Source organism: Pygoscelis adeliae, unplaced genomic scaffold, assembly GCF_000699105.1.
Source record: "Pygoscelis adeliae isolate BGI_AS28 unplaced genomic scaffold, ASM69910v1 Scaffold89, whole genome shotgun sequence".
Taxonomy (NCBI): domain Eukaryota; kingdom Metazoa; phylum Chordata; class Aves; order Sphenisciformes; family Spheniscidae; genus Pygoscelis; species Pygoscelis adeliae.
The window spans coordinates 530,439-541,099 of record NW_008825559.1 but is presented as its reverse complement, the minus strand read 5'-3'; the positions used below and the strand labels follow the sequence as shown (position 1 = coordinate 541,099).

Below are 10,661 nucleotides of genomic sequence, written 5' to 3'. Positions count from 1 at the left end.
TCAGCGCCTCATCTACCCGTCTTTTAAATCCCTCCAGGGATGGTGACTCCACCACTTCCCTGAGCAGCCTGGTCCAATGTTTGGGGCGCTCGTGCCCCCCCCCATCCATCCACGGCTGCAGGCAGGTCCGTGCCCGCGCAGGCAGGACGGGCGGGCTTCGCCTCATCAACAAAGCAAAGCAGCTGCACGTTTCCGTCGCGTGGCGCTACGTTATCTTTAAAGACGCCCGGAAAACCAAACGGGCCCCTTCTCCCCTCACCCAGGCGGTTCCCCCCTTGCACCCTGCGCCGCGTTCCCCCCTTGCACCCGCAGCCACCTCCCTGCGCCGCGTTCCCATCCCCGCAGAGCCGCAGCGGGGCGCAAGATTTCCAGCCAGGAATAAACACGAAGCACCCAGGTTCGCACCCCTCCCTTCTCTCAGGTGTGCCTCCCGAATCGCGGGGCTGTCCAGCAGCTGGTGGGTTGCAGAAGCCGTTTCTTTCATACAAAGGACTCGAAGGTTTTTGCAGGTTGTTTTAGAATCATCTCTATCCCCCGGCAGGTAGCACCGGCCAACCTCAGCGTAACAAAACCACGGAGAGACGAGCGAAGAAAATAAGCCAGAACACGAACCAAAAGGGCAGGAGCGACTGTCTCATCTTCCCAAAATCTTGGGAGAGAGACCGCACGTCCGCACAGCTGAAGTTTATCCACGACTTGACTCCGCGTAAGCCTCACGCTGCCCCCGTTCCTGAATTTTCAAAATGCCAGACTCTGAACGTGTGTAATCGAGGGGCCGCAGAGAAGCGGGAGTTACCAGAGCAGCCTCAGAAGCACGTGTTTTGACGATTCGTTGGGGCTCTGGAGCTCAAGGTGGGTTCCGGGCAGATTTCCCAGCAGCCCTCTCCCATTTCAGACAGCCGGTGCCACCTCAGAGCACGCAGCCCCCGCGACAAACACCACAGAAACCGTCCCCGACATATTTCAGGCGAGGGGAGGGAAAGAAGAAAGCCAGACGGGCTTGGGTTTTCCCGATTTATTGCGGCTAACATCAGCGACGCTCATTTGCCAGAAGCAATTTGCTAATTCTAGTGCCCTCTGGACATCGTGCAGCAAACTTCCTCCTGGCGGGCCAGGCCAGCCAGCTCGGCTCGCACCCCTTTCTGAAAACAGTTGTTACTCCCTACAAGGACACGTTAACTCCCATCTCAGCCCGCCGACCTCCGGTACTTTACGTCCTCCTTATCTCCAAACTTAATTCTCTGTACGCAGCTTTGGAATCCTCCTTCTCCGGGGAGGGGGGGAAATCTCGCTTGCTGGAGAGTTACAGTAGGAATCAGGTTACGAGGACCCTGGAGGGACTAAGAGCCACGTTAATTTTTATTCTCCTGGAAGCGGAATATTTCCCAGAGCGCGCTCATCTGTTGAAAATTACCAGCTGAGTAGCTAAAAGGTATTTACAAAAGGCCACCGAAAATCCCTTCCGAGAAGGATGGTATGTACGGTTTTATTAGTGCATTGAAACGGCGTTGCCAGGCACAGGAACACCCACTCCGCGGCCCCCTGTCCCGCTACTGAGGGTAAAGCTCCACTATCATCGCGTGCCCCTGGAAGGAGAGAGAGAGAACAGTCACAGAAAAGACTAATTATTGAGACGCGCGCTCAACAGGAGGTGCCCATCTCCCGACCGCCTTAAAATAAAAGGGGAGATGAAAAATCCAGAGCCGATTCCCTCGGAGGATTCTGCGGACAGGGGCTTGACGGCTTCAGGGCAGCGCAGACGTGCTTCGGGCTGGCCAGGGCAGCAGAGTCCGCCCTGACCAACGCATCGGGCTCTCCTGAGGGCCAAACCAGGAATTTGGGGAGGAGGCAACGGCGGGACCAGCGCCCTCAGGTTAGAGGGGGCCAGCTGTGCTAGGTCCCTACAGAACTGCCACCAGTCACCGCAACCCGAACCAGGGCTCCCATCCACAGCCTCAAGAGCTGTAGGAGTCGTCTCACCCCCAATTTTCTGGTAAAGAGCTTTCTTCCCAAGGTAAGAATGCTGCTCCCAAACCACAATTTGGGAAGTCTTTGAGAGTCACCAAAGGGAACCCTCCGAACACGGCAGAAGTCTCTCCTTCCCTCTTGTACCATACGGGCAGCGACGGGCTGCAGTCGCCACTGCCCAGGGATGGCTCTGAGACGGGCTGGAGCGTCTCTAAAGCGGACGAGGCAGAGGGAGCTCCCTGAACCGAGCTGCGATAAGGGGGCAGGCAGCCAAGCCGGAGGGCGTTACGAACGCCCGGTGCCGCGGGACCTCAGCGGTGCGCCCACACCCGGTGTGCCTGGACGGGATTTCGTGGTACCAACAGGAGCAGAACTGCAATTACTGCCCCTCTCCAGAGGGAACAGCGCCACAGCATCATTCCCTGCCCTCCTGCAGCACAGGCAGCAACCAGGCCGTATTGCCCGCCCTCCTTCTTCAACCTATGGGCGGCAGTAATTACTAGACGGCAGCCGGTGGCACCGAAAGGATGTCCCAGCGAGAGGGAGCCGCCCCAGCTATTGAACTTCTCCAGAGGAGGGGCTCCGACCTGCAAGAACACACAGAGGGACACATACAATCACCTGTCTGGAAGGAGACTGGCCTTACCACCGCACCACCAAACCCCCACGGCCAGCCCGCACCGCTGTAAAGCGTTCTTTGGCACGTACAAGTGCCTGGTGACAGCCCAAAACTGTGCCAAAGGCTTCTCTGACCTGCGGTCGGACAGGTATAACCCCGTGCTGTCAGAAAGCAGGCAGAAGGACCGAGCCCCTCCCACCGTTTTTAATTCCCTCCTCTCCAACAATTACTGTTATGGCTCTAGACCTCCACCTCCCACTGACAGTGGGAATGCCATCGTTCCCACAGAAACCGCCCACACCGGGATTTGCTAACCCGGAGTTCAAGAAACCCTGCTTCTCCTCGCGGACCCACAACAGAAGCCCTGCTTTGCAGCACTGGCATGCCCCGCTGCAGCGCGGAATTCAATCCGTCCTGAAGTTAAACTAAACGAAAGATAAAAGCCTCCCGACCGTGTCTCACCTTTGACTTTCTGCCCATGTAGTTTTGTGCAAACCAGTCCGAATCCATAGCCTTCAGGTTAGCCAGTATCTGCCCCTGAAAAGGAGGGGAGGGCAACGTTGACAAGGATAATGGCAGACGTCGAGGGAAGCCTACGGACAGCGCTAGCAAAGGGGAGCTCTCTCTCGAGACTAGCTACAGCCCCAAAACTAACACAGCCAACCCAAAAAAAAAGCATTTTACAGGATCCGCCCTGCTCATCGACGTTAGCTCAACCGTAGCTAGAAACAGACGCTGCCCAATTAACAGGCCGCCTCACCGCGGTAACACATATCCCCAGCCCAATTAGTAGACGATGTGCAGAAGTGGTTTCTTTCACACAAGGGTCTTGGGAAAGTAAGATTAGGTTTTTTACGTATTATTTTAGAAGAATCTGTATTCCTTTGGCGACTTCAAGCAACATAAGCCGCTCTTAGCACGGACTGCGTCAATGTAAAAGTGTTATACATTTAAACTATATGCAGTATATATAGTATCTATGTAGTATATAATATCTTATATTTAGACATAACTGTAGAATTACACCTATCTACATTTAGCGAAGGCCTTAACGAGAGCTTTCACCAACACGAACACAGATGTCTACAGAACGGCATTTTACAGTCAGAGGCATCCTTAGTGTTCAGAGTACTCACAGCAAAAGCTTCGTGGAACTCAAACACATCGATATCAGCCATGGTTAGACCAGCCTTCTCCAGCACTTTGGGAGTAGCGTATGTCGGGCTGAAGAAGAGTTAAGAAACAGAAGTCTTGCACGAATATGTTTCCTCACATCATCGTCCCCTTTTTCCACGGCGACCCACGCTACGTTCCTTCTCTCTAGGGCGCATGGCACAGCTCTCTGCCTGTCCCACTCCAACCGAAACACAACCCCAAGTACCTACTGCTAGTACCAACAGGCGGAGATGCCCGCCAGCAAATCAGGGCGGGTATTTCAGCCACAGCTGCTCTCCCACGTTAGCCGCCTCCCCCTGCTGAGTCACACCTCGCACACCGGCTCTCGCACCCTTTGCGAGAAGGCCTGAAGAGATGTAATATCCCATGAGATACTTCCCGAAAAACAAACACGTAATGGCAAGTCAAGGCCGTCGCGCTAGTACGGGCTGTCAGGGGATGCTCTTGATCATCACCACCTACCCCAGTAGCAGCTGGTCCTTTGGATCCTGGGACACATACACAAAGTCCCTGCACAGGAGAAATGCTATTAGTAACAGAAAGAGGAGGAGGAGGAAGCGAGAGCAGACTTCAGAGGCCACGTAGAGCAGTCCCTTCTTACCTCAGGTAGGCCTTCGGTTTGTATCCCATTGCCAGAGCCTTCTCCTCAGACATGAGCAGAACTGCCGAAGCACCGTCCGTCTGAAACAGGCAGACACACCCAGTGAGGTCACTGCCTGAAGAGCAGGCACGCCCTGCGCACAAAACCAGCCCCAGGGCCCTCCTGCAGAGCAGCGGGCAGGAGAGGACCCGAACGTAACCAGAGCTTCCAGGGCATCCCTCTACGATATGGGACAAAGAACGAGTCCGCGTGATTGAGCTGATGGATGGACGGATGACCTCCGAACGACGTTAGCACACACACTGCTGCAGCACTTCCTCACAGTCCAGACCCACAACTCCCCCTGGTTTCAAACGGGACAGAGGTGCCTAACTGCCCTGCCAGTCCTGAGGACAAGCTGGTTACCCCAAACCTGTCCACTCAGCTCCATCCCAAAAACAGAGTACAATTCTGGGATGACACAAGCCACAGGCTCACCGCATTGCCAAAACGAACATCATGGCTTTGGCACGTGACCGCTCATTTCTGGGGTAACAGCCGAAGCCGGCCTACAGGCCTGCGGCACAGAGCACACCGACAGTGTTTCAGCTGTTCCTAACACCAAGGCCGCGGCATTTCCACGAATGCTAAGCAGTAAATAGCTTTGCTGCTGAAAGAGCCTCAGCAGTAGTTACTTGCTTCCTTTGAAGTGCTCATGACAAACTGTGAAACAGCCTTTTAAACGCGCAAGAATCTGTCAGGGCTGCGTGCGGTAGCACGACAGTCGCCTCGAGCCCTCTGCGGGAGGCTTTCAGTGGCAATCACCTTCTACTGAGTCTCAGGAACTGGGGCTCAGATACGCCTCGCCTAATTTACACAACTGCCTTAGACCTCAGCATCTAAAAAAGCTTCCTTTAAAAGCGCTGAAGAGAGAAAAATGAGCATATGCAGAAGAGAGCTCACCGTAGATGCGCTAGAGAAATCTCTCCTTCCCCTCTGTGGATTACAGGGCAAGCCTTAAAGTGACAAGTTTAGACTAAAACTACTAACTTCTAGACTTACGATGTGATCGATCCCATCCTGGGACAGAATTTTCTACATGTGCCTTTGAACGATCAACCCTCACGAGGCAGCTACAGAAAAGCAAACGGGTAAGACAGACCAAAACTTCAGGGGTTTAGTTACTGATTTTAAAATGAAACAATCCAGTACCCAAGTTCACCGGATTATGACACGGTTCAAAGTCACCCTTGAAAAATCCGAAAGCGGGTGATATTACAAAGGAGACAACCCATTCCCACAGATTATACCAGCTTGATCTACGTGCCTACGGGAGGCAGGGGGTAAACCGGAGAGTTTTCCCCTCTGGCTCACACAGTGGTGGGAACACGCATTACCAGGAAGGAGGAGTTGGCAGCTGTGACAGTTCCGTACGGCTTGACAAAAGCCGGCTTCAGCTTGCCCATCTGCTCCATTGAGGAAGGACGGATCCCATTATCTTTGGTAACTGTATCTCTGCCTGTTGATGAAAAAAGCATATCAAAACTAAGAAAGTCAGCAACATATACAAATTTGCACATCAGGAGTCCGGGGGAGGGGGGGAAATAAATCAGAAAACTGTGCTTTTTATGACAAGTGGGAGGAGGAAAAAAGGGGAAATCCATTCGTGGCATCAGGATATTGAACATGGCTAAAAAACAGCACTTAAAAATTGAAGCTACGTTACTTTCTCTCTGAAGACTGCAAAAATAAAGTGCTGCAGTCTATTTACTGTAACAAAAAAGTACCACATGGAAAACCCAGTTGATAGAAGAATTTAAATTCAGATTATAAAGCCTAAATTGGACAACGGAGCCTAAATCAGTACATGCTTACGTGCCAAGTTTCGAGGAAGTAAGAGCACTGGGAAGACCCAAATGTATGTATCTTCAGCTATACCGCCTCCTTAAATAAGCCAGTTAACAAAAAGTACCAATTTTAGTGTAAAGACTATATGTGGATCTAAAGAAGTAAGCTCTCTAGGAAACTAACTACAGAGTGAAGTGCCCAAAACGAATAGCTGCACCAAAGCGTGCCCACTGGCTGATGGAGGATGAGGGTGGAAATCAGACCACAGAAAGGACAGCTTAAAGTTTCTCCCCAAACTGTTTCGTATCTGAGCAATAACCATGAGGCCTCGTGAACTGGAGTCTGCCAAGCAGAACACATTTCGGCTCTTCCTACCCAGCACCTGATTTATCAGACCGGGATGTTATTAGGCTTTCTATTTGTTGTTAATAGCTTGGGGTATAAAAATGGGTTCTCTTGGCTGACTGAAAGAGCAGGGGGATTCTTGGTCCAACCGTTCTGAGTTTCCTTGCTCTATCATCACATTAGCACAGACAGGAGGTGGGTATGACAAAATTTAGATATGCAAGGATATGTTTATATATTTAGATATGCGTGTTTAGAAACATGCTCCTGTGTCAGTGCTTTTCCAGGGAGAAACAGACAGCATTTCAAAGAGTTAAAATCCGTATCAGATACACAGAACTTTATGAATCTGAAATAAAGTATGTCTTTATTGAACTAGCGCATGCTAGCAATGAAACACGTGCACTTTTACCTGGCACTTTGAAGGGTACCACATCGAGTAGCAAGCCTCCGTCCTGGGCTTTCTTGGCCAGCGTGTGCGAACGGAGGGCATACTCGTCTTGCTCCAAACGGGAAACGGCAAAGGCAGCAGCCAAACGATCGGCAGAGTGCCCCATAGTCTCGCTGGTGGAGAACTCTGCCACAGCTGGGAGCTACAGAACAGAAAAATAAAGTCAGCACACATAAAGACCTGTCCCTGGGCAGTTACATAAAGTTCAGAAGTTGGTTAAGCCCTGCAGTCGGCCAGTTGAGGCCCTTCCATTTATTAAGTAGAGCAGTTAATATTCGGGCTATGCAATTAACACATGGTAACCATACCAGAAGCGACTCGGTCAAACGTATTAGAGGAACCATCGCTTTCAAAGATTTTAGAAAAAAATGGATAAAAATGAGATCCAGACTGCTGCTTACTCCAGGGATTCAAGAACTGCGTTGGATTTGCACGTGCAGACGAAGAGCAGCTGCCTTGTCCATTCAACAAGGACTCCCCTATGAAGGGTGACCGGACTTTTTGGGCCAAGGTAAAACAACACGTCCTGGGAGCTTAAAACTCCTCGTCAAATACCTCCTCAAGCAAAACCAGAGACAGCAAGTGCGTTCAGCTTAGCTTTTATTCTTCCAGCAGCACACAGGAAATCCCTGCACGCACTTAAGTCTGCAATTTTCACTTAAGTCTGCAATTTTCACACCTTACTTGGACCTCATCTCTGCTGTATGTACACTGTGCTTCGCTGCCCTCACGCTAAAGGCAGGCAGCAGCGGCACAGACGCACGCAGTTTTCTCATGAAGAGCTCGGTGGCGGTAAGGAGGGAAGCGCTTCTCCTTCCCATCTCCACCGTGTCATAATTCACCCCTCTCACGACCTCCAAGACAGAAGAGTGGCTCCCTCTACAGCAGACTCCTGACATTAACCAGCAGACCACCGATTCTCATCGGGTCCCAAACGTGGGAGCTGAACACGTTCAGCACCTGGCAGGATGTGGCCGGGAGCAGTAATCATAAGGCATATTTAAGGTGCATTAATCAAACAACAGTTACATTAATACACTGAGGATACTCCTCTCTGATATTAAGCATGTTACTTCTATTATTTAAGAAACAAAAATGCTTCTGACCCTTTAGGACCCTTGCGTAAGTTTTATATTGAGGGAAAAAAGCTTCTACTTTGTAGTCTCCAGCACAGTTTGTCTAGGAGTTGCAGAAGGAGAGGGAGGTTTTGAAATGAGTTAGGTTTACTGAAGACCAAGATGTAAGAAAACAAAGCGGAGTCACGAATGCTATGAGATGCGTTAATCAACTGCAGTTTTAACCGAAAGCACAGGACAAAGACCCGATAAAAGCGAGCCACAGGCAGCCAGCTCTCCCTTTTTAAATCCTCTCCATTGAGGCTAAAAAAATTACCTAAGGCAACTTGTTTTACACCTCCTTATAAAACTGTTTAGCTTAAATATCCAAACGCCTGGAAAACAATTACCTCAGGAGCAAAGTAGTCAGGGCGAATTTTGGAAATCAGGGAGAGCTTCTGGCCCAAGGTCTTGGCTCGGTTAAGAGTGAGCATAGTCTTCCTCATCTTCCTACTGTGACGAATGGGAACGTCTGACATTAACTCCACACCCCCCGCTACGACGACATCACACTGTCCAGCTGCAATCATACCCACGCCTGCAGAAGGAGACAGAGTTTCCCGTGAGAGCTGTGGGGAGAAGTGACACTTACCCCATTAGCGCCCTGGGTACTACTACATTTTATTTCCTTCTCCAGCCTCTGGCTTTGGCCGAGTCACACAATGTGTGCTTAACAGAGACCGAGCAGGTTGAACAGACGTTTTCTGAATTATACTGTTTTTGTAACTTTGCTTCCACTTCTCTTTGTCACACACAGCAGTTGGGAGAAGAATGTCCCCGGTGATTCAGGACAGTAACCGGGTCTCAATTTTTCTGCTCTGTTTAGGCTAAGTCAAAGATGAAAGTAGCCTGAAAGGTAAGCAACTTCCTTACCATGACGTAGTCTTTACCTCCCAAGCTAACATGGACACTGAGCAGAGACTATCGCTGGATGCAAAGGGTGTCCAGCTGCTGGCAGGTCTACAGCAGACACTCCATTCACATTGTATTTTGTTGGTTCGAAAACTTTTCCTTCCATTCCAGAATTTCTTCAGATGCTTACTTATATTCACAAAGCAGTGCAAGTTAGCTGAGGGATGTCGAGGAGTCGCTAAGCTCCTTCGCAAACCCACAGCTTCTTCTTCCAGCCAACATACCTGTGGTCATAGCCTGGTTTGAAGAAATGCAAGCCATGGTGACCGTATGGGCTGGAGTTTTGTCAGAGAAACCCGCTCCCAACGCAGCCTATGAGCAACAAAGAATGACTGTTAAAACCTACACCTTTTGCTCCACAGGGTCAGAGCTACCTTCTGCCCAGCCACACACCTTTGCAGACTAAGCTGAAAACAAGTACATCGAGTTTTCATTCAGCAAATTACTGCAGCAGCTCTTCCCCTCCCCAGACTCTGGAAACAGGAGGAGACGGCAGCTGCCCAGCTGCCAGGGCTCTCAATCGCGTTATGCGGGCAGTCACTGGCCCCCCATTAATAAAGGGACAAACTAATCGCACACCTCACATTTCGAAAGAGCTTCCAACTACTTGACATCATCTTTGCTTCACCTTATTTGCAAAGGCGGCACGTGAAAGGAATTATTTAGACCCCTCAGTACGAGGCACCGTGACTTGCTTTACACAGAAGAGAAAACTTCCTGCAGTTCAGAGTGCAGCGTCTCATTTGACCCAGCTGAGAGCACGGCCTCCCATCACGGGAGAACTGCTCACAGCAAGACCTTCCCTAGCTGAGACGTGGCCAACTAGTTTAAAGTTCAACAGTTGTTCCCAAGTTAAAATTACACCGCAGCCTCATCTGACTGGCAGGTGACCAAAGTAAGTATTTGCATATACAAGGCTAAAACTGCCGATGGAACTGGAAAGCCTCACCACCTCCCAAGCCTTTCCAGCCCAGGTTACGTCACGGTTTTCCCCAGCTGCAGAGAACAGCAGCAGAGGCTCCAGGTTATAGAAAAAAAAAATCACATGCCACCTCTGTAACATTACTTCAGTGGACCAGCTTCTTTCTGCGTAAAATATGCCAATTGTGTTTTCTGACTGCCAGAAAAAAGGGCAGCTAAGCTACTCCATTTCAAATCATTCAAAAGCTGCGTCTGATCAGCCAACTAAAATAAATAAATACCCCAGTAAAACAATCTATCACAGCATGCTCTGGTCCTCTCAAGTACTTCGGACAAGCCGGCATTTGAGTCCAACTGGTAGAGCTGAGCGATCGGCAATCATCAACAAAAGCTTCCCTTTCAGGGCAGAATCAAGCAGAGGTTTCACAGCGTTAAAATGCACCTGATCCACGGCAGATTTCAACAGGAGGCAGAGCCCCGTACAGTTACTTGACAGGCAATACTGCACAACTAGTCCATACTCTCAATCAAATCACGTTTAAACAAACCATAATACTGGAAATTTTATTTTTTTTTTTACAAGTGCTTCTCATCTTCGTACTAGTTGCAGAAATCAGGCTCACAGGGGAAATGCTGCACGTAACCCACCTCTCTGGCGACATTGCTCGTTTTCACCTCCTGGATAACTGTGCCATAAACAATGTAATCAACAACATCCCTTGGGAC

General features: G+C 50.2%; 1 protein-coding gene across 1 annotated transcript in view; it reads right to left on the bottom strand.

Annotated features, from left to right (window-relative positions):
- Nucleotides 1-1,002: 1,002 nt before the first annotated feature.
- Nucleotides 1,003-10,661, bottom strand: part of HADHB (hydroxyacyl-CoA dehydrogenase/3-ketoacyl-CoA thiolase/enoyl-CoA hydratase (trifunctional protein), beta subunit) — a 14,638-nt gene continuing 4,979 nt past the window's right edge. The window contains 11 exon segments of the mRNA XM_009332343.1: nucleotides 1,003-1,586; nucleotides 2,391-2,555; nucleotides 3,050-3,124; nucleotides 3,724-3,811; nucleotides 4,226-4,273; nucleotides 4,365-4,444; nucleotides 5,741-5,862; nucleotides 6,949-7,129; nucleotides 8,453-8,640; nucleotides 9,239-9,326; nucleotides 10,584-10,661. The exon segment at nucleotides 10,584-10,661 is cut by the window's right edge and continues 12 nt beyond it. Of these exon segments, the coding sequence (XP_009330618.1) occupies nucleotides 1,551-1,586; nucleotides 2,391-2,555; nucleotides 3,050-3,124; nucleotides 3,724-3,811; nucleotides 4,226-4,273; nucleotides 4,365-4,444; nucleotides 5,741-5,862; nucleotides 6,949-7,129; nucleotides 8,453-8,640; nucleotides 9,239-9,326; nucleotides 10,584-10,661 (1,149 nt within the window). The 3' untranslated portion in view covers nucleotides 1,003-1,550.